The sequence below is a fragment of the Acanthopagrus latus genome, chromosome 20, assembly GCF_904848185.1.
Source record: "Acanthopagrus latus isolate v.2019 chromosome 20, fAcaLat1.1, whole genome shotgun sequence".
Taxonomy (NCBI): domain Eukaryota; kingdom Metazoa; phylum Chordata; class Actinopteri; order Spariformes; family Sparidae; genus Acanthopagrus; species Acanthopagrus latus.
In genome coordinates, this window is record NC_051058.1 from 3,995,010 (window position 1) to 4,020,878 (window position 25,869).

The following is a 25,869-nucleotide window of genomic DNA, read 5'->3' on the forward strand; positions in this document are numbered from 1 at the left end:
GTGATACAGTCATTCAGACCTGAGGATGACAGTGAGCAGGGAGTCTTCCCTGTTTTAGTTGTTACCACTGCGGCAGCTCCAGGGCTGCAGACATGTATCTGACCCTGACCTCACTGTGGAGAAACAACAATGTCCCTGTGGAAACTGACTAAAGTGTCACATTATCAAATGACTTGTGTGCCACATAAAAACAACAGAAGCAGCCGTTCTTTGACGTGGCCTGAAGCATTCTGCACTTTGACTCACAATATTCATTAGGGATCTTTGATCTGTGCCCTCTTGCTGTCCTGTCCCTGAACAATGCGCTGCACTGTATGAATGGATTATCCTATTGAGAGAAGGTACTGTGGTTAACAAAACCAGTGTGTGTCTCTGTGTCAATGGAGAGAGTGTACAGACTGGCTCCGCTGCATGGTCGATTAGCATAATTCAGAAAAAGCCTATGAAGTGCCATAGACCTTGGCATCTGAAAATGCCGGGTTGGATTGAGCAACAGTGTGGGAAAATGAAATACCTGAACCAGGTGCTCATGTGAACCTCAGACGCGGATTTAGCTGCGTCACGGCTGCTTATTATCGCTGCCTGCCTCAAGTTCAAGCATGCCGCCCAGATTCCTCTCTGACAACTACTTACAGACAGGTACAGTGAAGGATACAGTTTGATGGCCCCGGATCGGGTGCCTATGGCCAGCAGTTGCAGGGTGGGACTGTAGCTCAAAGCGCTGGGCTGGTGGGGGAATCCATGCTCCACTGTCTGAGGAGGAGACAGAGGACAGACAGGGGGAGGGTGAGACTAAGCTGTGGCAGCAGAGACAATGACAGGATAGGAGAGACCGCAGCAAAACACAAAGCAGATACAAGCAAGTGGAGAAGAAATAGGGAGGATGACAGATAATACAGAAACATAAATCCTGCTGTCTCAGATGCAGCTGAAGCTTCTGCATGCATGATTTAGAAAGCCATGCATGATTTAAAAAGCCCTCAGTTAATCAAATTATTATTCAACTGACAATATGACCATGTGCTATATCCAATTCTGCAAAGCTGCCATTTTAGATAAAGGTAAAATGGTATTTAATGAATTGCTAGAGTGGGAAAAGTATTTGTTTGGTACATGCCTTTCTTTTTTGAGAAAAATTTAAATTTTGATGCAAAAATTATCATTCCCACTAATCATAGCCCAATTGTAAGAGCTGTCAAAATGATTGATTATGATGTTCTAACAATATTGTGCTGGCTTATGGGAAAAGAAGAAGTGCATTTTCACTGACTGTCGCATTGGCACAGTCCTCCAACAGGACAAGAGCCACTGCTGTCATTATACATGAGTGTTACCCACTGCTTTGCCTATTTATAGCATCTGAATTATCATTAATTCATCCCGTGAACCTCTAAACCAGTGACATTGCAGCCATCAAATTCACGAAGGTAATCAAAGATTCTGTTCATAGCAATTTACATTCAAGATCAAAATTTTTCTAACACATGAAACAAGTCCTGCCTCCAATGCAGATAAAAAAGATCAAGCTGAACACACAAAATGTATTTGTCCATTTTAAAATAGATATTTTTGACTGACAAATTGCTGAAAACGAAATAAAATGACAAAAACTCCAAACACAACTGGTGAAAATAGCTAACAACTTTTATAACAACCTTTCCTCTTCATCATCATCATCATCTCGCCTTCAGCTTGTTCCTGAAAACTGTGAATAATCTGAATAATGTCACCTCTGCATTATCGTGTGCATATCAGGTTCTGTTTGTTTATCTAGAAATATTTGTATTTGCCCCGGATTCAGAAATAATGTCATTATATTTCTGCAGTCAACCAGTAATCATGCTAAACACTCAGAGCAGCTCCATCTTTGTGCAGAGTTTGCTCAGAGTGGCGTTCTAGATCTGATCCTGCACATTAAAGCAACTGTCTTTTGGAGTTGTGCCTGGAGGGCATAAAACAAGGTATATTTAATGATTTTTAATGATTCCCGTATTTGTTATGGGATGGTCAAGTTTTTTTTTTTTCCTTTTATACTTTTCTAAAAATCCTCTTCACTAAAATAAATATCAAGCAAAAAGTAAAACAGTTTTCTTGTTTACTTATCAGGTCGAAGAAGGTGTGCAGGTTTAACCAAAATGCCAAAACGCTGGCTTACAAAGCTATGGTTAACATCAGGCAACATTTGGTGAATTCTGTTTCAACACTTAAAGTTGACCTGCAAGTGCATAACACACAGAAACAGCTCAGGAAAAGTACATCAACATCCAGAAGTGGTTTTGGTTGTTTAAGTGTTCTTTAAGAGTCAACATTATCTTCTGCAATAAAGTCAAGTCAGAATCACTTTTGGGAGGCGACTGCTGATATAATTTTGTGCCTTCACTTTCTTTCCTGTCATGTCTATTGGCCTCTGTCCTCTTGAGTCTCGTGTCTTGAGCTGTGCCATGTGTCTAGGTTCACTTACCTTGTTGAACTGGAAAAGCTCCTGTTTGAGTCGATCTCTCTGGGACTCCTGGCCGTGTCGCCTGAACCTCTTCATCTTGTCTCAGCACCAGTGTGGAGCCTGCGGGCCCACTGACGCACGCTACAGGGAGGACAGACAGAAGACAAGAAGAGGGGAGAGAAGGGCAGGGTTAAACTATGAATCCGCCAGCTCAGTGTTTCCATTTGTCTTAGTACGCTCATTACCATCTAGTTTTCTCACTGCTCTTGTCAAACGTCTCTGGTGAGATGTCTGCACAGAGCCCCCAGCCAGTGTGTTCACCCTACTGCCATCTGGCAAACGATACAGAAGTATATGTTACCAGACTACAGAGCAGCTTCTGGGACTCAGCCTGACCCAATTTAATCATCCAATTATTGAATTTTGTTTTATATGTTGCATAAACAGACTATAATCTATTGTTCCGTTGTATAACCCTGGTTGTATAATGATAATCAAATCAACTGTTGACATGTTTGGCTTGGTTAATTTCTCCTTTACCTGTCACACATTTAGCTAACACAGCCTCACAGTTAGTTAAATGTACTTGATGTACTATAAATGGACCTTCGTGTAAAATGAGAGAGTGTAAGTGGCAGAGCAACGTAGCAAAACACAATCTTCATTTTATCAGGTCCTAATTCCACAAAGATGATGGTAGCCCCTTGCACACGTGCATTTCATTACATAAATGTGATGGTAATTTTACACCTTGGGCTCACGTGTGACTCAGAGCTGAGCCAAGGTGACATAAATGCCACGACAGCAAGTTGGACCTGTACCATTTCTGGAAGACTCTGAACATGAAACAAGTCTAAAATTAAAGTCACATTAGCATAAACGACAGCTGGACAAGGTAAAATATGCACAGAGAGTTTAAATGTACATCTCACTCAGCCCTCTGAAAAGCAAATTATCTCTGCTAGCCGACTCTGCTCTGAGCACCATTGGGGATGTGTTTACATCGCTATCACATCATCTTTGGACTGCCGGAGGAAGGAGGAGGTTTTCAGGTGCGTGACAAAAATGGACACCAGAACCTCTAACTAAACTAATGATGAGAGAGAGGGATTCCAAGCTGTGGTGTGCTGTGGGTTAGGGTGTGATGGGCGTCAAGTCAGTGCAATGAGGCGGGAAGGTGGGGGCATCTGAGCCTATGGAGGGCATATAGAGGAATATATGCATCGTCCTTGCATTCTCCAAGTCCCTCGGAAGAAGTCTGAGAAGGCTTGGCATTGTAGAGACAACTTGTGGTAAACTGATGGGCTCCATGTTCTACAGAGCGACTGACTGACTAAGCTCCATCACGTGAAGGAAAGGTTCAACCAAAAGGCAGCATAAAGGCCTCTAAGCCAGAGTGTCTGCGTGGTGCGTCTGCTCTCCGAGGCCCGGCCCTCAGCGCCCCGGCTCCTTCACTCACTGACACTCAACTATGTAAAAGAAAACAGCTCAGGGAAGAATATTTCTGAGGGACAGGAAAACTCATAACTGCAGTCAGACATATGATCCGCAGCGTCACATGTCCATGACAAAAGGCCTGTACCGTGAGTCACAGTTTTCCGTCTGAACCAGCTTGTTTTCCTGGGTCCAAATCGAGACATACTTCTGTTATTACTTTCATATCAGCAGTGCTGCCTTGACTCACTAATGGCCGGCGGCACACACCTCCAGGTCTAGCTTCTTTCACAAAACAAAAAAAAAAAAAAGTCATCACTTTTCTGTTACAGTGGGCTGGATGGACAAACCCTTGTACATTTATTTGAGTGTGTACAAGGAGGTATCTCTGAAATGTTTAACTTTTGATACTCAAAAAAAAATAGTAAAAATAAAAACAGTCAGCAAAACTTTCTCTCAGTTAAGATCTTGAAAAGCATTTTCAATTTATTTGAAGACCTTCATGGAGTTGGTTACTGTACATACACTGAAAATGAATGCCATCTGATATGACCCAAATCTTGTAACTAGGTATACATAAACCCCAACTGTTGGAACGTTGTGTAAAACCTAAATAAAAATGGAAAATAATGATTTGCAGTTCCTTTTCAACTTATATTCAATTGAAGACTCTACAAAGACAAGATATTTAATGTTCAAACTGATAAACTGTTTTTTTGCAAATATTTGCTCATCTTCAATTTGATGCCTGCAACACGTTCCAAAAGAGCTGGGACAGCTGAATGTTTAGCCCTGTGTTACATCACCTTTCCTTTAAACAACACTCAATAAGCGTTTGGGAACTGACGACACTAATTGTTGAAGCTGTGGAATTCGTTCCCATTCTTGCTTGATGTATGACTTCAGTTGTTCAACAGTCCGGTGTCTCTGTTGTCGTATTTTGTTCTTCATAATGTGCCACACATTTTCAGTTGGGTGACAGGGCTGGACTGCATGCAGGTCAGTACAGTACCCGCACTCTTTTACTACAAAGCCACACTGCTGTAACACCTGCAGAATGTGGCTTGGCATTGTCTTGCTGAAATAAGCAAGGATGTCCCTGAAAAAGACGCTGCTTGCATGGCAGCATATGTTACTCTAAAACCTGTATGTACCTTTCACATGTTTCAAATGAACCTCTTCACCTGTGCAATGTTCCAAAAAGGTGTTTTTTTGAGCATTCCTCAAATTTCCCAGTCTTTTGTTTTCAGTTTAAACATTTAATATCTAGTCTTCTTAGTGTAATACAATTGACTATAAGCTGAACAATATATTTGGAAATCATTGTATTCTGTTTTTACTTACGTTTTACAAAATGTTAACATTTGAGAAGCTTAAACAAAATAATGTATGTTTTTCTTAAAAAAAAATAATCATCAAGTATTAAAATGGTTGGTGATCAATTTACCATCGATCAACAAATCAATTAATCAACTAATGATTTTTAGCTCTAGTGTGCTCAAAACTTTTGGGATTAAAATGATAAAACCAACTTATTTCATGTCCACTGATTTCATGTCATCTTTCATGTTATACCAATCAAATCACAGTCAGCACCAAAAAGTCAAGGAACACCAGAGGAGATACCATTGCAGAACAAATGACTTCATTTTGGTGAGGAGACCAAAATGCCAAAGAGAAACATATTGTTGTCCTATCAAAATCTTATGTCAGGTTTTCTTTAATACTGGCATAAATTTCCAAAATCTATTACTCTTATGTAGGGCTGGGCAATATGGCCAAAAGTGTTATCACGATATGTTCTTTTATATTAATCAATGTCAATAATTACCACATATATATTTAACATAAATAATAATAATGTTGAATTTACAGTTTTAAGAGTATTCTCCTTAGTACAGAACCCAAAACAAAGTAGAATGTTAATTATGGTTTATAAAATACATTTATTTATTGTCTAGATATTTATACTAGATGACAAACATTTAATGGAGCCAGCCAACAAACCAAATGGCTTTATGTTAAAAACTGAATAAATTAAATGATAAATATGAACAACAAATCGCTTGTTTCAAATGTGCCTCAAACATTTCAGAGGTAGTACACTGAACTGAACATTGATTTAAGAAAATAATAAAAAGTTAAATGTTGAGAATGATTAAGCTACTGTATCCTGTGAATACTGCACATTCTTGAGCTTGCAGGTAGTTGTTCAGTTCAGCTTCATTAGCCTCCTGTTCTGTAATGTCTGATGTGGTTCGGAAGTGCGACCAGACCACATATCATCTCTGAGCTGCTCCTCCACCTTTACCCTCCATTCTGTGTACAGCTGAGGGACTGATGTTTGGCAGAGTGTACTCAGCACCCATGACAGTCATTAGCTTCTTGAAGCCCTGTTTTTAAACTGTGCTTGTAGGCATCATATCTTTAGCGGTACAGTACGAAATTGCCCTTGTTGTGTCTTTGTATCGCTTCCATTTCTTCTCATATGGGACGATGGCTGAAAAAGCAGCGACAATTGTGGTAGTCGAAATGAAGTTTGACTGGTAGAAGCAGTGGGGCTGGTCTGTTGGCTACTTGTGGGGAGGCTGACGCTAACATGATAGCTCAAACCGATGCTCACGGAGTTCTGTTTGGGATGGTACCTGTTGAGATGATGGACGAGGGTGGCAGCCGACACATTTTGCACCTAACGCTGGTCTGTCATTTGTCAGACTTCAGGTAGGATAACCATTTTCAAATAAGTGAAGTGGTGTGACCTTACTTCGGTTCAATTTCTTCGTCTTTGTCAGTTTCCTCTCACTGGTTTCGCTAGTCGCACCGCTCATTTTCGTGTGCCGGCTTGACACCGTCATTCTGAGTTATTTAGTGGGTGAGGCAAGGAACATGCATCCACCACATGCAAATCCAACTGGTCAAATAAACCCATCCACTGAAGGTTCATCAACAAGTAGCACGCCTTATGTTGTTGCAGGTCACATGTGTGTAGTCCTTGTGGACCCTGTGTGTGTGTGTTTGCACAGGCACGTACATGCTGTGTGTGCGTGTGTGTGTGTGCGCGTGACTGACACAGCCCCAGGAGAAGCAGTGGAGCAGAAAGAGGGAGTTTAAAGAGGTCTATCTCACAAACAACTGCTTCTTAAGGCTACAAGAGGAATCTGCTGATGGAAAACGAGAGTAAGAATACAGCCCTCGCATATGCACACATGTAAACACTGAGGCCAACAACCAGTATGGGGAGCTTGGGTTCCTCCTGTAAAAACAGCCCTCAGCACATGCGACATGTCAGGTGTGAGGTTCTCTCTGCAGTGAGACATCCTAATCCCACACGTTTCTTTCCGACCATATTAATTGTGGCCTTTCAAGTAACCTGACAGACATTAGAGCACAAATTACCCATTCATTAAACACACTCAAGTGTTATTTCTATGCCAGCTACTCATCAAGGGCCAAGGCTGGGAATGAAGATTACAATTATATGAACGACAGTGATGTTTAAGGCTGTTAGTTCAGACAGTTGGATTTACCTCCTCCTCTTCTTCGTCTCAAAATCTTGTACAGTGGATGGAACAACCCAACATTCAACAAGGCAAGCTAACAACGCAACAATTTAGCAGCTTTACTTTTTCATCTTACTTCAATTTGTAATGGGTGTCTTTTTCTTTCTTTTTTTTTTAACCTCTGTGAGACACATGACTTTCATCAGGGGGCAGGTCACAGAGCATTTTGCTCAAGGGCACATGGACAGGAAATGCTGAGTGACTTTACTTTAAAAATTAATTCTGGTACAGACTGAAATGTGCCTGTACTGAGCACCAAGAGTCACCAACAGCTAATGAGCTGGCATCAAATTCCTGGCCGATTCACAGCATTTGATTGCCAATACTTTCATCAAATATTTAGAGATTTAAATCTTAATTCTGACATTTCGACTATTTCATTTATATGTAAATTTTACATTGTGAAGCACTCACCAATTATTTTCGTTGTCGATTATTTTCAAGACTTGATTCGTTTTTTTGAAAATTGTTCTCCAAGCCCAAGATGACATTGACAGAGAAAGAGCATAGAGGGAGCTGTTGTCAACATTGCTAAAGGAGCAACACTGCCAGCATACAAATAAAACACGATATAGCATGCCAACAGATTTAACCTTTAACATAGGAAGTTTGGCTTTTTCTGTAAAATGAAGAAGTGTTAAATGTGAAATTTCAAGTCATAACCAGCCCCACACCTGATCAGTTGAAACAAAAAGGGTTTAAATGCAAATACATAGTGTTAATAAGAGAAAATTATCTGACTGACAATATATAGCTAAACAAGGATGATGCTGTTCAAAAAGGTTCTACCCAAGCTTATTTTAAATAATATATATTTTTCCCCAAAATGATAGTAGATTCAGTCATGAAATGTTTTCAGGTTTGTCTGGAGCATGCACACACACGTGCGCGCACACACACACACACACACACACACACACACACGGACCATAAACAGTGGTTCATTTACAATGTGATGACTGTGGACAAGGTTATTATTGTGACAGGGAAGTACCTGGTAGTTTCAGGTTAATTAAGACAACAATGGCAGGTCAGAAGTGAGCAACACAGAACACAGCAAAGCAGACCAGTTTCACCAGAGCACTGAACAGTGACGTGCCCTACTTGCATCCCACATATGGATTTTCCCAGGAATTTCACTTGGCAATAAAAGAGCAATGAACTCTACTGACAGTAAGCTGCGTCTTTCATCACACTGTTTGATCTACAGTGAGCTCATTCTTCAGCGAGACAGGGTAACATGCAGTATTTGCCTATGATAGCCAATTCACCTGGCTTATTGACTCTTCTCACAAAGTCACATTCAGCAACAGTCTGCCTTAAATGTGCTATCTCTGATGTCCAATACACCAACCAAAAAGTCCTTCACTTAAAAGGGTTCACTCTCTGTTAGCAGGCTGCCATTTATCATCAGTGATGTCATGAAATTCCCAGCATATCAACTAAGCCATCTAAGTTGAGAGGGAAGTCAACAGAGGGAGAAAATGTGCATAAACATGCCTGAACAGGACAACAACAACCTCGAGAGAAGGCGGCTCAACCAGCAGAGCTTCTAAATGGTCTGCGTCTCTCATCGGCATAGCTTGCATAGTGCCTCAGAGGAAGAAAGAATGGCCAGGAAATGCCTGGCATCCAAAACATTCTTCTTATGGACTTATGCAATCAGCAGCAATGCCAGCGCTTGCTGCAAGACAGAAAAAGTGCAACGATAATGAGACCCTGTCTGACTGCCATCTGATCGAGTCAAAAACTTTAAGCTGCTCACATACAGGGTGTCAAAGAATGTAGGTTAAAGTAAACCATGATCAGAGCAGGTGGAGCAGAACCTGTTAGGCAGGTGCTGTTAGCCTGTACAGCCTGAGAGCTGGCTTGTGCACACACACCAACACACAGACGGACACACAGACAGACAGACAGACAGACAGACAGACAGACAGACACAATAAGACGCAGAATAATACTGATCTTGAGCCGGACATGACTGAGCTATTCTTGGTTGTGGTGATGGAAGTGAGTCCTCTCAAATCAGTGATTGGACAATGTGCTGCGGGTTAGGGTGTGATGGGTGTCAAGTCAGTGCAATGAGGGGGGAGGGAGGGGGCATCTGCACAACATGAAACAGAAACTATCAGGTGTGTGTCATGCTGACACTTGACTCAAACTGCGCTTTGGTGAATACTAATGAAATAGAACGTTTTTCCTGTGTATTCAGATGAAGAATACAGCTAACAAGACAGAGCAGATGGGAGATTATGTCATATCCACCACAACAAAATTTACAGAAATGCTTCCTTCCACTAACAAAACAGAAACGAGATCTTGTCAGTTTTGGGTGTGGCTGCCAGGATATCATGTCTCCCACCAACTCACTGACTCTTTCCTGTAATCAGAACCAGGGAAGACAGAAGATGGGGGCGTGAAGGAGCACAACGTTTACACTAGTCCAGTTCAGACTGTCACCGACACTGAGCAGCTATTGGCTGTTTTTGACCAGACACTTTTGTTATAACAGAGAGAATAAATCACAGAGAAAAAAAAAGGTACTGCAGGGTACCGGTATCAAATTACAGGTACCTGTATTGTCATAGGTTCAAACGACACATGTCAGTTGTGACAAACAAATCACACGATAACTGCAGCAGGAGGACAGGACTGATGATGAGGGGAGGGTCAGAGCACTGATGTCACAGCTCAGTTAGTGTCCAAATTAACTAGTGACTTTTCTAACTGTGTCACTGTTTGCTTGTAGTGATGAGTGTTTAAAACATGATGGCATTAGCTGCTTTTGTCTTAACAGACAGACAATCACCTGTCTTCTATACATCCGTCACAAACCCACATTAATATGGAACCACCTATTTAAGCACTTGTAACAGACGATTGCGGGTTTCTTACTGCTGTCCCACTTTTTTTTCCCCCACCCAAGTGTTGCCCAAGATTAAGAAGAAACCCCATTCAGAATAATTTGATTCAACAACACAGTATCCCAGCCTCCATAGCACAAGAGTTAAACCAATTCCTCTCTGACACAGACAATTCAATTTTAAAATGGGAATCTTCATACAATTCATTTGAGTTGCTGTAATGACAAGTATTACATTTATTACTAGAGCCCGACTGATATATTGTTTGGTCAATATTGGCCTTTCAAAGACACATATCAAAATGAAGCACATATGTTGTCTGAATTGCACTGTTGAGTTTTTATCTTAGACAATACTGTGCAGGAAGAGATGACTGAGGTAATTTAGATTACTAATTATTATTTCAGTGAACTGATGTCATTTTAGACAGAAAGGTTTACTGACTGTGAAATATCTTCCCTCCATTAATATTCTTTGTCATCCAACTTACACTAATAACATACATTATAGGGATCATCGCAAAAAATGTGTATTTTAGCAATTACAGATATCAAAAGATTTTACTTCTGAAAATTGGTGTCAGCCCCTAGAAGTTGTCTAACAGTTTAATTACATAGAAATATTTTTAATCTAACCCTAATCAACTAATAATATGGTATTATATTTTTAGAAGAATACTTTAAGTTAATTTCCTGAAATGCAAGAGCCAAATCTCATTTAACTAGGTTCAAACAGATAAAGTGCAAATTGTCAACAGCAGCATAAGGTGTCATCATTCAGATAATGAAACATGTTCATAATTGACATCATTACCAGATTGGCTCAGCTATGCAGCTGTTATCAATAAATATAACACCCTGATTGTTTAACCATTATTCAATCTGAACTCTGAGTTTAATATTAGGAAAAAAAACAAAACACAAAATGCAAATTGACAATTTGATGCTATTCAATCAATTCGATTATTTTTTTGAAAGAAAACTGTAGACATAAAGAGATGCTTTCTGTATTTAATTTTCATGATATGGTATCAGGCTTCCAATGTGAAGTGCATTTTAACATGCATTATCTGTCTTCATCTTTATTCTCATCATTTGGGGTACCATATCCATGTTATCTTGAGAAATGGTAATGCCTGGAGCAAGATGCAACACTTGTAGCTTGCATGTTAACTTTATCACTATCTTCATGACAAACATTACAGTCTTAGGGCTGGGGGATATGGCCAATTTATCCATCACTTGTCCCAGTAAATTGGATCATAAAATGCATTCTCACAATGAGCTTTCGTCCAGGTAAATCTGTCATAAAGCCTGATGAGCTGAAAGGACATTTTATAGCATATCTACTTCCTATGCCATCCCATGCAAACCACAGAAAAAGCTTCTTTTCCAGCCTGATAATGTGTTGCACATTGGGAGAAGTAAAAAAGGAATCGAGTTAACATTTAACAGCGCTAAACACAGCGTGACAGTCTGAGCCAAGTCCTCCGTTTGAAGTTTACAAGCAGAGTACGCCTCTTGGACGTCTCCACACCAGTGTAGCTCAGATAAATGAGCTTTCCTGTTCAAAGTTTTATTTGTAAAAGACAGGAAGCCTCTGAAGACAACACTGACAGTCTTGCACATGTCATACATCTGTACAACTAAGACAGCTGAAAAAAAGCAGCTTTTATTCTAGATACATAGGAAATTCATAGGGTAAGAGTGTCTGCCATTTATTTTGCCTCCATAATAGTTTCAGTTGGACTTTACTATACAGGTGGGAGTGCACCAAATCCACAGAGAACAAAGGCTTTTTGTGTGGCCAGGTCGTCCCTGATGCAGGTGGAGTTGGAAGGACACAGACAGCACGTCCTTCAGCTGTATCCTGACCAGATTATGGATGTTTTGGGCCGCTCAGGCTCAACAAGTCTGAGTGACATACAAGTTGTTCAAAGTTAATCATCGTCTGATTTTAAGAGGCGGGAGGGCCACGTTATATTTACAGAGGTTAGCAGCCAGTTGACACAAGGTGACTCAGGAGTTTACATTGGCTAAATGCAAACAATGTGAGGAGAGAGGAGTAGGGCCGTTTAGTGTATTTCATTGTTTTATTTCAACATGTTGTCATTTACCTGTGAATCTTCCTTAAACTAGCCAAACCGGTGAAACGCTTCTTCCTCTCTCTCTCTCTCACACACACACCCCCTCCCCAAACGCACCAGTTACTCATGCTTCGAAACGTACCGTTGACTCAAAGGGCTTACTAACACAGCTTCTAGGGAGACACACCTTGCTCGAGTTATACGTTTCCGTAATTATGCAACACTATCGGCAACTACTACTCACCTGTGTCAGCAGTCTGGGGTTAACAAGGAACCACACAGTTTATGAATTTCTTGCCAACTTTCTGTTCTGGACCGGCGCCTCGCCAATTAATGTACAGCTTTTTTTAGTTGCCATCATCAACCAGGTGTGTCCTAGCGCCAGCTTAAGCTAGTTGTTTTAGCCCGAACGCCTTGTTTACTATTGGTTTAGAGTTAACGACAAGTTAAGCAGCGGTTAACCAACCAGAGATTTGATCCCATCTCATCCATGCCAAATAAAAAAAGTACAATGTATTGTTGGCGTCGTTAAAGACAGGTTTTTACAAGTCGTTCAAGTTTCGTGGTACATTCGGCATCAAAGCAACCCACCGAGCTCAAACTATCCATGTACAATAAAAACCGTAGAAGCTAAATCAGTTGTGTGAACTTTCACGTATTGTTTCAGCGGTGGAATGTGTGTGTAAGCTAAATAGCAGATGAATTAAAACCATGGCTGAATGTTAAACGTCGATGTTAACCGACTTAGGTGAACAGCCTCAAGTTGGTTAATACCAAAAACGCATTGTTAACTGTATAGAATCATTCATGCGGAGAACAGTCTAAATCCGCGAAATTAGCAACTTATCTCACATAAAGCCAACAACACTAAGCTGCTTGATTTATGGGTGGAATATCTAGAGTACAACTTAGCCAGCTAGCCAGTGAGCAATTTCAAGAATGATGTTTGGCTACACAAGCAACTTTAGCTAGGTTGAGTTAGGGTACTTCGGGGTTTTGAACACAGAACAGGTGGCTGTGATAAACAGTGCCGTTAAATTGTTAGCAAACACCTGTGGGCACCAGCTCTCGGTAAACATGAAGTGCGGGCCAACCTCCCAACCCACCTGATTCAAAACGGCCGTTGCTTAGCCGATGTCCACCGTTTACAGACGCTGGATTCCACCTCCGGCCAGTGTCCGGTGTTTTAGTTGGTTAGGAGCTCTCTCCTCATACAAAGTCGAGGGAAATATGCCCAGACCGAAAGCGGGTACTCCAAGGATCCAGGCGACAACGTGTGTGCAGAGGAAAATAACACGTCAGAGCACCGGGTGAAGAATAAAAACTGCTCCTTCTTTTTCCACCGCTGCGGCGGTAGCTTCGCTCGGTGTTTCCTGCTAGGCTAAACTTCACTGACTGCTCTGCTAACTCCTCCCTCATGATGCATTCAAGTGCACTTTATAAACTATGGTCAATTCCTGCCACAGTTCGAATCCCGTCCTACTTCCGCGTTAATGCTCCAGTGTAGTTTTTCACATTCATACCTGCTCCTTTGACCATTCTTTAAAAACAAACAAACAAAAACATCTTACTCTCCGTATATTTTTAATATTTTGTTTGTAAAAATGCTTAAGCGTTTGCATTTTTTTTATAGCCATTAAGTAGTGGACATTAATACCCTGACAATTCAGAATAAAGGTGGAACGTCATCAGGACAAACGACTGAATGAATGTAAATGGAGACTTTCAGTATCAAGGAGGTGCATTAAAGTTCTTCTTTCATCACTAGATTTTCATTCTATTGAAAATTCTGATTAAGCTGACTATCTCATTATACATGCATTTCTTATCATTCTACACTTTCAATTGTTTTGTGTCCAAAATGTGGTAGGGAGAGATGTGTGCTGGGTCGTAGCAACAGTCAAACCTTTTAAAGGAGCAACCTGGTAGGATAACAGTTGCATATAAACCGTCACTACATTTACCTGCACACAATAAACCATGTTACTGAGAGAAATTAGGTCACTGCATAAAATCCCGATGTATCCGTGTGTTTGGATACAAAAACACACCACTCTGGGTAATTGCTGCTCTGTTTAAAACATGAGTGGAGACAAACTGTGGACAGCGACAAAGCCAATAATTATAATTTGACCATTGGGTTCGGTGAAAGGTCAGAACTATGAAAAGTTTTAAAGGGAGGACACCTGCATAGCATTTACAGCTGAAAATGAAAACAAGACAGAGAGTTTAACTCATTAATACTAAAATCCAGATAGCAAAGGAAAAGTACAATTTGAAATCTTGTGTATTTTCACTAATCATAAATACAGTATATCTTAATTGATTTTGAACAGGGTCAGGCTAAGCTCACCAGACTAAATGAGAAAAAAAACAAAAACAAAAAAACATTCCAGTATAAGAACTTTTAAATGTAAAAAAAAAATAGCAATTACAACATAACAGCTGTTGTACACTTCAAGACCTGTTAACACATTGTGTAAAATTGGTGGAGGTACCCTTTTAGCTTCCTGATTAGACCTAGATTGTGAAGGCAAGAACAGACTGTTTGATCGACATCAAGATGACCTTCTTGTTCTTTTTATTGTGACCAGTAAGAGTGTGAAATTACAAAATTCTCATCACAATTCTGCCTAATATCTATCCTAGCAGAGGCCTATTGGCCAGCATAATTAAAATACCTATGTGAGTGTGCAGGGCCCTTAAAGTGCTTTTTTTTCATTTTTGGCCACCATTTGGGTACCACTCATTCAGTACTGCATCACCTTATAATGTTATTATGATGATGGTGATGTGTTTGCAGAGAATTTCTTACATTTGACGGACACAGAGCAACATGATCATCCAAATAGACACAGATTTGTATGCACCTGATCAAAGTTAGAACAATAATCACTCTCGTTTGAGCGCCATCTTTGGTCTTCACCAGCTCCTGTTTAGCTGCCAAACGCTTAACTATGTTCTCGAGCTGAAAATAAAGTTGATAAAAGCACTTAATAACATGCTCTACATTTTTATAACAACAAGGTTTATTCAATGAACGTCATGTGGAAATAAAACGATTCAGCTTGCATTTACAGTACAGTATATTTATTACATAATTATATAAAACAGCTGCAACAAGTTATCTGGATGCTAAAGCATTGAATTACTGTGACAAAAATAAATCAAATAAAAATGAATTTGATCAGAAAGCAGTTCCTCACTGTGAAGGCACTTTCCCCATCATTAGCAAAATGCTTCTCAATCATCTCCAGGCAAAACAAATCAAACAGTAAAGCCTATAAAGAGGAATGAATCAGCTGTGCTCATATAGCACATGTGTTGACAAAGGTCAGGACAGACTGAGAGCCCGAGCTCCCTCTGAAGGAGTCGTGACATAGAAGGTCGGAGTTCCACTGTATCGCTGCTGTTGAGGAAAAATAGACAGACATACACACACAGTGAGTACTTGGAACCACAGCTACCTTCAACCAGTTATGAACAAGACAGTAAACCAGGGATGTAAACATTCTAGTCACATCTGAGAATACTCATGTCCCTTGTGCGTGATGCAACTCATGATAAACCAGACTGTCCACTCAAACGGCTGCTGAACCATTCAATCTTACAGACCGAGGAAGGAAGTTCAGAGAGGGAGCGAAAGGAAAGAACCAAAGAGTCTTTGTGCAACTAGACACCTTTCCTCCTCAGCAGAGATGCATCTTTTCCTCCTCTCAACTTCCCTTACTACAGCTTCCTCCAGACTAAAATTACGCACTCAGTCCATAACTCATCTGACTCCCCCTGTGAGTCAGTCAAAGGGCAAACGGATATAGCCCTCCCACAAGGATATGCAGTTAGTTAAAATAATCATGGAACATGGAAGGAATAAGCACTTTTAATGTCTAGGCACATTTGTTTTTGTGTTGGCATAAAAGAGGAAGGAAAACTCCAATCATTAGCTCAGTCTTAACTACATTTTTATCTTTCATTCCATGCAAGGAACCCAACAAACAACTTTACTTCATTATGACAACATTTTATGGTCTCTGGTAGAGCTGCACGATATGCAAAAACAACCATATCACTATTATTTTGGCAGATGCTGCTTTTGCAATGGGTGTTATGATTTTAGTTGGAATGGTATGGACAGATATGGACAACAAGGAACAGAATGCTACATTGATCACAATCTAATAAATGAGGAAAGTCATGAGAGATCGTTTTGGGAGGATGTGTAGGATTATTCAGGAAACTGACACTGGTCCAAAGCCGCAGTAGACTGCAGTTTAGCTTTGCCTATAAACACTCACTTATTTGAATTTACATTCAAGCTCCATTTATAACAGTCCTGTACATGGATAGAGTCACTAGAAACTGTTTAGAAAATGGCAGTCGCTTTCAAAACATTCTTGGCAGGTGATTGGTTGAATTATTAGTCTATTGCGGGCTAACAGTAGAAGAGTGCTACTACCAGTGGCCAGATGGTAAATACTCTGCCCTTCTCTACAGTTCTGATACAACTGATGCTACACTTACCTCATTATGAGCCGCCACTGATGTTTTCAGACAGTCACTTCCTTTGCTGGTTGTCACACCTAACCCATGCACTTAGCTGCCGCCCAAATGTCTTATTTGGAACACATGGTTTCTCTTGCTTAGACCTGTCCTACTCTGCCTCTGATTGGTTACCTTCATTGGTTGTTTTTTGTTTTGTTTTGTTTTTTTTAGGTTTAGGCATGCAGATTGCAATTGTGATATCAAATATATCAGAGTAGGACAAAGTGGGGCAGGTAAGGACAAAGTGGGGCAGGTAAGGGGCAGTAAGTCAGCCAGACTGACTTACTGGATATAGACTACAGGTATAAAGCCTGCCACTGGTTGCCTCTTTCTGCCTGCCTTCAGCTGTCCATGTATATTGTTTTCACAACCCCCATTGCTACATGAACAAACAACAACACCTTTCAAGCCAGAAAACCTACACACTGAACCTGGCAACTTTCTTCAACACTAACCTGTTCACCAATGGCATGAACGTAAGTAGTTGCCCTTTCTTTTGCAGGGATTTTGCCATTTTAATGCCAGGGCTCACCTCCCCACATGCAAACCAAATCTACCTTTACACTATTTTGCTAGGGCACTGTCACTCCATCCTGGGTTATGCACTGGCAAAAACAATTGTGATTGGTTTAAAGACCAAGTTGTGGGCCAGACTTTTCGAGATACATAGGTCTGGCTATACAAGACTACGTACATTCACTGTCAAAGTCATCAGTTTCACAGATAGATGAAGCCAGTATTGTTTCACATTGCATATCTGAAAAGGGCTCAGTTGCATCTAAATGTAACATTTAAATATTCCCAATATGACGTGTCAGAATTTGTAATTCTCAGTTTTTTTGAACTGTCTATTATTTACTATTCTGGTTAACTCTAGGACAGAGAACAGATAGAGAGAGCAAAGACACAACATATTTTCAACTACCTCCTAGCCATAATCTGTAGCCTTTAGATTTCCATATTGCTTAGCCCTAACCCTAACTCATAAAAGATTTCATTAAACAAGTCTCAAGAATAATTGGTTAAGTTGTGACTAGAGAGAACCATCTGCAGTTCTTTAACTTGGCATGTTCTGATGCTTTGACGTTACGTTTGTTTTCCTAGAGCTCAGCACTTGATAAGCCGAAGTGAGGTGCAGTTCAGAATTTCCGCTGGGTCGGGAGTCACCAAATCGACCTTAAATCCTTCAGCCAGAGACACCTTCAGCAGCTCCTCCACAAACCCCTGCATGTCTGTGATTTCACAGGGGCTCCAGTGCATGTTCATGATGTCAGCGGACTGCGAGACCTCAGGGTTAGAGATGGTAAGGCCCCGGTAGCGCTGCTTGTCGTACTGGTCCTGGGGGAGTTCATCAGGTCTCGGCACCCACTCCAGTTTCAGCCTGTTCTGCCTCGGGTTGCATGGACGGGGGCTGGTGAGACCCTGCGATGTTCTGTAGGAGAAGCGCTCACAGAGCAGAGTCAGGAAGGCTCTCCAGGTACAAAAGAGATCAACTGTGAATGCTTGCACGGAGCACGTGCGAAGCTCATAGTTTTCTGGCCCATGGCGTAAGTTAAAGTGCAGAACGCGAACCTGGAATGAGATTGCAGAACATGCTGACCATATATTCTGCAGAGTGTACACAAACAAAGAACCTGTCTTTCCACATCTCTTGATTGTGCAGACTGAGTCACACAAACATCATCTGCTCATACACTGTGTACATACTAAACATTAGCTGTAAAGGTTAGCATTCTTTATGTTTTGAGGACTCTCCAATGAAAGCTCATCAAAATTTCAATGAAGGTCAAATTATGGCAAAGGATAAGTGCAACATTTAAAAAAATGCTCCTATTGACTGGTATCTGAGTAAGTACAATAGGGGACTGTTGGAGCTTGGCAGAGGTATGCACTCTCCTACTTATTATTTTTATTGTTATTGTTATCATTACTGTTTAAAATCCCTTGACACAAATGTAAAAAATACACAACAGAATAACTTCCTGTGTGTATATGTGTTTATGTATATAAATAACTGTATACTGTATGTCCTGTGTTTGTGTAGCATGGAAGTATGACACTACAAGCTCTTGCATGAGGTTTGTAAAATTTTACAAAACCTACCTTACAATCAACATTCACCATAATCATGGCTCCTAGCGGCCCTCCCCTGAGGCTGAGAGGCACTGATGTCTCATAGTGGCGAATCTCCTCCAGCAGGGGGCGTATCTGGAAGAAATCCGCCTCCCTCCGCAACAGCGCCAGCTCTGAAAAGCCATCGGGCAGGTCCAGGGAGCTGGAGCGCAGGTAATTCAGGATGTGCCTGAACACTTTACCGTCACGGTCTATGAAAACATTTCCTCTGTTATCTTTAAGCGCAGGGATTTGTCCAGTAAACATAGCACCTAGCATGGAGTCCCGGCAGCGTGTCAGGGTGTCCAGGGTGGTAGTGTAAACCTCTCCCCCAACGTTCAGTGACACCGGGTCCTGGAGAGAGTTCCTGTTGCTGTTGTCGTCCGGTGAGTTGAGGTTCAGCATCTTGGAGTCGAAGCAGTGATTTCTCTGATCCGCCTGTGATGTTGCTGTTGTGAGGACGAAGGTCCTTCTGTTCTGGTGAGGAATGCTGGGGTTTGAGAGATGTGGAAGTTTAAAGTGTTTCTTTTGTTTCCGAGAAAGACTCGTTTCCCTTGACAGTTAGCAAGCCACAGTAGTAGCCAGGATACAGCCAACTCAGAAAAGATGCAAGGAAATCTGCCAAGTCTGCTTCCAAAGCTAAATCGAAAGTTTCGAGCCTATAAAAAGCTGCTGCTCTTTTCCCTTTAACTGTTGCTTCAAAGCAAACTGGTCATCCTTCCGAATGCAGGTCTTTGCCGTATTTCTCTGTGGTTAAGTTTACATCAGTGTTGATCTATCTCCTGCAGGATTCTAAATGGTGACAGCCAACAGCAGGCCTTCAATCTGACTGTGTGAAAGCAGAAAGGCAACAGGGCCACAGTGACCAGACCAGCATGCTAATAACTGGACACTTCTGGCTCCGTCTCCACGAAGCTCGCTTTTATTCTCAGCTCATACCCCCTGATCTCACACACACACACACACACACACACACACACACACACACACACACACACTGGAGCTGTCTGAGCAAGACACGGGGGACTGGGCAATTTGTCTGAAATGCCCCCCTTAAAGTGACAGCCAGAGCACTGAAAAGTGCTTTTTTTCCCCCAGTGAACAAATGAACAATGTCCTCAGACACTTTTCCTTTCAAATACTCTTCGGAATGCAGAAAACAGAATCCCGAAAACAGAAAAGGTTGTTGCACCTGCAATACCACTGTACTATACTACAAACTAATGATACTACTACTATGACAACAACAACAACAACAACAAACACAATATTCTTATGTAAATTATGTGAGAAATAATTCCAAATGAGAGTGGAAGAAAAAAGAAACAGAGGGCTTAAGAGGATAAATCTAGTGTGTTGACCGTACACTAAAAATCGGCAAGTTCAAGTTTAACCTCAACATTCTACAAGGGTTTTTTAACTGATAATGAAACAGTCTCAGCTTAATACTGATGCCTCTATATGATGTTCAGGAAAGAAGATGGCGATGCCTATCACTGGATCAGTCATGAAAGCTGAATGAAAGAAGCTGCTGTGGTTGAATGGCGATATGGCACTAAAACAAAGTTAACTTTGTCCCACCATATTAATCTCTTGCCGACAGGGGCCACCAAAGACAACATCAAATTGAAAGTTTGTTTTAGCAGCTTTAAGATTACAAACCTAAAACACCTGATAACCGCCAGGTGTTATTCTTCAGGTCATAAACGATGGATGAAAAGAGAGGATGTATAACCTGGAGATGTTTTTTTCGCCAACTTTTCTCCAACGAAAACTCCCAAGGAACAAAACCATTTTTTCTGCCACTCAAAATGTCTTCTGTTTTCACTGCCATTAATATGAAAGATCTTACATTCAGTCATGTTCTCTCAGTCATTAATGCTGTCTGATGTTCCTGGAAGGAACATATGTCTGCACTAAACTCATTTACAATCCAATGAGAAGACTAAATAAAGCCAGAAACAGCTGAGATAAAGTACAAAATCAAGCAGGACTTCGTAAAAAGATAAGTTCAGGTAAAAATATCAAGTGCTGTTGATGTGCATGTAACATTAATGTAACTATTTTACAGAAGTCAGTGATCACCATCCAAATCTTAAACAAGTGGCTTTACTGCCAATAGGCCATGTCGCCTAGCACTAGTGTACTGGATGTAAATCCAAATTAATCTGTACATGCAAAGCTGGTAGATACAGATAAATAGGTGAGCTGATGATCAAGCAAATGCTGCCTCCATAAGAAGCACAAAAGCACAAAATCAAATATCACAATATTATACTTCAATATCGGAATTGTAGGGAAGACAATTGGTAGTTGACACAATATTAACACAGTGAGATTTTTCATAAATAATCATCAGCAATGTGGATATAATGACTAAGTGGGTAAGGCAACATCAGAATGAGTAGAACAGTCTGGTAAGTTCATAGAGTTACATCACTTTTCTGTAATGAGCCTCTAAAACCAAAGCATATGTCATATCATCAAATAGACATATCCAAAATCTAAGACCATATACAGTCTCATCTCATGCTAACAATATAATATCTAAACTTGCCCAGTAGCACAGTAGGCTAACAAACACGTGTGGATCAGTGGAGTGTGTATGTGTTTTAACCTTTATGTGGAGTATCGTCCTGTCGATGGCACTGGCCTGCAGCAGAGTCACTGTGCATCCGCCGAACCCTCCACCTGTCATCCGGCTGCCAAACACCCCGTCCACTTCCATGGCTGCAGACACCAGCTCATCCAGCTCCTTGCAGCTCACCTCATACAGATCTCTGACACAGGGACATCCAGTCATCATTCAGCTGCTTCTGTCCGTCCAAAACACTGACTCGAGGTTAAACATATGGTTTTATTAAGGTGCTTTTACTGAGGTAAATCCACTATGAGTCATCATGAGATGCTTATCCAAATTATTGTGTTAATAGAACTATATCATAAAGAATAAATTAATCTAAATAAAGCATAAATCGCTTTACATCGAGTAGCAGCGAAAAGCATTTTTAACAGTTAACTGTTAACACGTGGATACTTCACTGTTAACATGTGTATGCATTAGACTCATCAGACTCAATAAATGATGTTAACACTAAGACTACCCCGGCCTCCCAAGCTCCCAATATGGACTGCTAGCCGCACAGGTAACTGAGCTAATTAGCTAATGGCAGCTACAGTTAGCAGCAGTTAGCAGTTGCTCTGAAAATATGCGGCTCCCTGTGTGCTTTGAGTAAGAATTTGACAGGTGGCCAGTTCTTTCATATTGTACTTTTAACATTTCAGCCATCTGAAAACGAGTTAACACATTTCTTATAGGTGCTTATCAATGTTGTATAATATAACAATAAACCTATTTATGATGCTACTATCAATACTACTAAAGACTTGTTAATATTAATATGCATCTCATGTGTGCTTACAAAGGCCTTTATGCCTATTAGATAATGCTTAAAACAACATAAAACGTTTCCCAGATGTGCTCAAGCTGCTTTAACTGTACCTCAGGGAGTTGTGGCTCTCTACCATGAGCTTTCCAAACTCTTTGTAGGCTCCTCTTTTCAGGGCCTCGGCAGCCTGTACAGTTCTCTCTATCTCCTCGATCACATGACGAGCTCTTCGACAGGTTACATCATCCAGTCTGTCCTTTGCCTCTGAAAGTCAAAACGACACACCTTGGAATTAAATTTCTTCTTTTTTTTTTTACAGTAAAGATCAGCTTTGTACACTAAATGTTGTCTGTCATCCTTTTGATATAAAGAATCTTTTGTCACAATGTGGAACGGCTGATAAGCAGAGAGCAGTCAGTGCATTTATTCTGGCCCTTAATGTCTGTAATTATGGATAATGTACAAATGTTGCACCTTGTCTTGCTCAAAAGCGAACAGAAAAATCCTGATGGAAATTTTTAATGCCACTACATGCTTTGCAGCTGCTTAGCTATTTAGCTTTTATCACAAATATTCATAGCCTAGAGGCTAAAGGGGAAATTCTGACTGTGCCTTAGAAAAAAAATATGTTTTTGGTTCAAAAGGGTTGTGAGGCATGTTTTTAAACTTTGGAGAGAGACAGGCTAGCTAATTCCCTCAGCCTCCAGTCTTTATGCTAAGCTAGGCTAAACATTTCTGTACGTAACACACAAATATGAGACTGATATTGATATTCTCATCTAGCTCTTGGAAAAGCAAATAAACATATTACGAATATTGCTGAACTTTATTTATAACGGAAAGACAAAAAGACAGTGCTAGATCACTGGAACAGAACGACTACAGCAATCTAACACAGGACAGAGCAGGAAAGGAGATGATAAAGTAAGACAGAGTGGTACAGAATGGATCAGAAGCGATTAATACAAAATGTACTTCACACCCTCCAGGTCCTTGATGGTAGCATCTCTGAGACTCTCCTTTCCCAAGGTAGTGGCAGCCTCCTCGCACTGTCTGCGTCTCATGGGATACTCACTGCCAGTCAGAGAGTGTCTCACATTGGAGTTGGTGATGAGAATGACGAGGCCTGGATCAGCCAGAGGAACAGGGGTGGCCTCCAGGGACCTGAGTCAAACCACAAAAGAAAGTACATAACTGATAAATGCATGTTAATATACAGAATGTCAACTGTGTTTGACATGTTTTTTGCCAGAACATGCCAATTGTTACAAAGAAGAGAGAGAAGCAGCCATCACTATGGTACCATATTTCATCTGACTAGATGTTACCTGCAGTCGATGAGCAAAGCATGACCTTCCCTGCCGAGCACAGACACAAACTGATCCATAATGCCACAGGGTACACCAGCATGAGTGTGCTCTGCCTGCTGACAGGCTACTGCTTTGGATACTTTGTCTCCATCATCTGTGGAAATAGTCAAATATGTAAAAATGGTTACTAAAGACCCATCGTCATATACCTGAAAATCAACCATTGGCTAGGGCTAGGGGACACTGTCATAAAATCACATCATAGAATTATTGGCTTAATTGCAATATGTGATATATGATATATGAGCAGTGAGAGAGCCGTGGCAGCATATGTGGATGAGATATTTCAACCCAATTCACTGGAAAAAAAAAAGAAAAGAAAAAAAAGAAGAAGTTGGTGAAGCTCAGAATACACACACAAAGAACACACATTTGACTAAGAGGGCCAAACTTGAAACTTTGACTTTTTTTTTTTTTTATATTGATGATATACTATCAATATATTACCCAATCCTACCATATGGATAGAAATATTCATCTTTTCTTGAAAACAGATGGAAATGATCTATTTCTTACATATGAACACAACTGAGTCCCTGTAATCAGATTCTGACCTGGCCTGAGTTGCTGCAGGAACGTGTAGACAGCCACCTCCAGAGAGGCAGAGCTGGACAGGCCTCCTCCCAGGGGGACACTGCTGGCTATCACCGCCCTGAAACCCGGGACTGGAGAAGCTGAAGCACACCAGACGCAAGCAAACATTGAATAAATACTGAATAAATACTGAATAAATATCCTGTGGTGCCCAAACAAGGCAGTATAAAAAACCATTTGTGACTGAGTTAAGATTAATGCCAGATAATGTTTTTTATAGTGGTTTACAGTCATTGTTTACCCCTGTAATGCTGTATTACACCCTTCACGTAGTTTGCCCAGCTGGGTGACCCTGGAGACAGCGGTGATCCGTCGCCAGGCAGGCTGAAGTCCACCCTCCTGGGCTCATCAGCATCCTTAGTTGCTGTTACCACAGTAACATCCCGGCCAGAGGTTTGACTCCCCACCACCACAGTCACCAGGGGCAGCGCCTGGCTCAGCAAACACAAACAAACCCATTCAGCTGAGCAGTTACCTTTTACTCTGGCTCAGATGAAAAAAAAAAAGAAGAAAAGAAAAAGAAAATCAGGAAGTATAGTATACTATCTTATTACTGGTAAAGGGAACTAATTATGGTCCATGTTCCTATCCTTTGTTCTGCTCTTCTGTTAAATCTGCAACAATCTAAACACTGTGCTTATTGTAAGTTGTATGAATAGGCTGGTGAGTGACACAGCGTTGCTGGGTGTGGTACAGACTCCTTTAAATCTTTTTAAGAGGCCGACACTTCTGTGTCCAGTGTCCGCTTCAAGCAAGGGAACGTTAGCGCCATATTTTCGAGTGACATTTGATGGTACACTGCCAACAATGCTTCATTTCGCTCAAACCATTATCGACGGCTCCTTGCCACGGAGTGAACATATCATAATGTTACCATTGGCAGCACATATCCCTGGTTGTAGTCGGTGTGCTCCCCTATCAGGTTGACTCGTCCCGGGGCACACGCCGCCGTCCGAGGAGCCTCTTCCCCGAACTCTTGCGCGTACACACGCCGAGCCTCCGCAACGAGCTCGGCCACAGCTGGATATACACTGGCCATTGAGCAAAACGCAACGTAACCGCTGATTTAAACACAAGCTGCATCGACGGGCAGGCCGAAATACGAGCCTGGCTGTCAGCCTCAATGACCTAACAAGCTGTCAAGACCACAAAGTGGTGGTGTCATATGCAGCAGAACCGTTGACGAGATGTTTTGTGACATGTCAGGTGCTTTTTTTTTTCTTTTTACTTCCTGGTCTAGTTTATTGTGAGGCTGTGATTGGTGAGAAGACGTCACGTGACGCAGCAGTTTGCTGTATCAGCTCGTTCAGTTTATTACGACAGAGAGCTCGATGATAATTACACACTTTTTTCCCCCGTAAACAGTCGTTGCAATAATTTCACTTCCCTTACTGATAAAACCAGCTGCTCCAGTGGAACATAACACTGTAGGAGGAAGGAGCAACTCAAAACGCTAAAATCCCTAAAGTCCGGATATT

The 25,869-nt window shown here is 41.1% G+C and overlaps 3 protein-coding genes across 4 annotated transcripts in view; all 3 read right to left on the bottom strand.

The window, feature by feature from the left end:
* llgl2 (LLGL scribble cell polarity complex component 2) overlaps positions 1-13,854 on the bottom strand; it is a 33,030-nt gene extending 19,176 nt beyond the window's left edge. The window contains exons 1-3 of the mRNA XM_037082578.1: positions 13,491-13,854; positions 2,462-2,581; positions 656-753 (exon numbers count right to left, since the gene is read on the bottom strand). Coding sequence (XP_036938473.1) covers positions 656-753; positions 2,462-2,536 — 173 coding nt within the window. The 5' untranslated portion in view covers positions 2,537-2,581; positions 13,491-13,854. The remainder of the gene's footprint in view (positions 1-655; positions 754-2,461; positions 2,582-13,490) is intronic.
* A 1,535-nt stretch (positions 13,855-15,389) lies between these two features.
* Positions 15,390-25,620, bottom strand: galk1 (galactokinase 1). 2 transcript variants are annotated; one of them, XM_037082581.1, is made up of 8 exons: positions 25,266-25,620; positions 24,633-24,822; positions 24,352-24,471; positions 23,756-23,891; positions 23,410-23,591; positions 22,541-22,691; positions 21,656-21,818; positions 15,390-15,790 (listed from the first exon to the last, which is right to left on the bottom strand). In XM_037082581.1, exons 1-8 carry the CDS (start codon positions 25,428-25,430, stop codon positions 15,719-15,721), a joined length of 1,179 nt encoding a protein of 392 aa, XP_036938476.1. In that variant the 5' UTR covers positions 25,431-25,620; the 3' UTR covers positions 15,390-15,718. The 2 variants fall into 2 exon arrangements, with proteins under 2 accessions (XP_036938476.1, XP_036938474.1); XM_037082579.1 differs by having other exon boundaries at positions 15,390-15,793; positions 25,266-25,618.
* On the bottom strand, positions 15,800-21,640 carry LOC119010432 (BTB/POZ domain-containing protein KCTD21-like). Its single transcript, XM_037082582.1, has 2 exons — positions 19,030-21,640; positions 15,800-18,498 (listed from the first exon to the last, which is right to left on the bottom strand). Exons 1-2 carry the CDS (start codon positions 19,441-19,443, stop codon positions 18,034-18,036), a joined length of 879 nt encoding a protein of 292 aa, XP_036938477.1. The 5' UTR covers positions 19,444-21,640; the 3' UTR covers positions 15,800-18,033.
* Positions 25,621-25,869: the final 249 nt, after the last annotated feature.

Excerpts from the sequence above, each read along its gene's own strand:
- LOC119010432 (XM_037082582.1), bottom strand. The coding sequence starts at position 19,443 with ATGCTGAACCTCAACTCACCGGACGACAACAGCAACAGGAACTCTCTC. Across the intron at positions 18,499-19,029 it reads TGGTGAATGTTGATTGTAAG|GTTCGCGTTCTGCACTTTAA; the intron begins GTAGGTTTTGTA and ends ATCTCATTCCAG.
- galk1 (XM_037082579.1), bottom strand. The coding sequence starts at position 25,430 with ATGGCCAGTGTATATCCAGCTGTGGCCGAGCTCGTTGCGGAGGCTCGG. Across the intron at positions 23,892-24,351 it reads CCTGCAGCAACTCAGGCCAG|ATGATGGAGACAAAGTATCC; the intron begins GTCAGAATCTGA and ends CTATTTCCACAG. Across the intron at positions 23,592-23,755 it reads GCTTTGCTCATCGACTGCAG|GTCCCTGGAGGCCACCCCTG; the intron begins GTAACATCTAGT and ends GGTTTGACTCAG.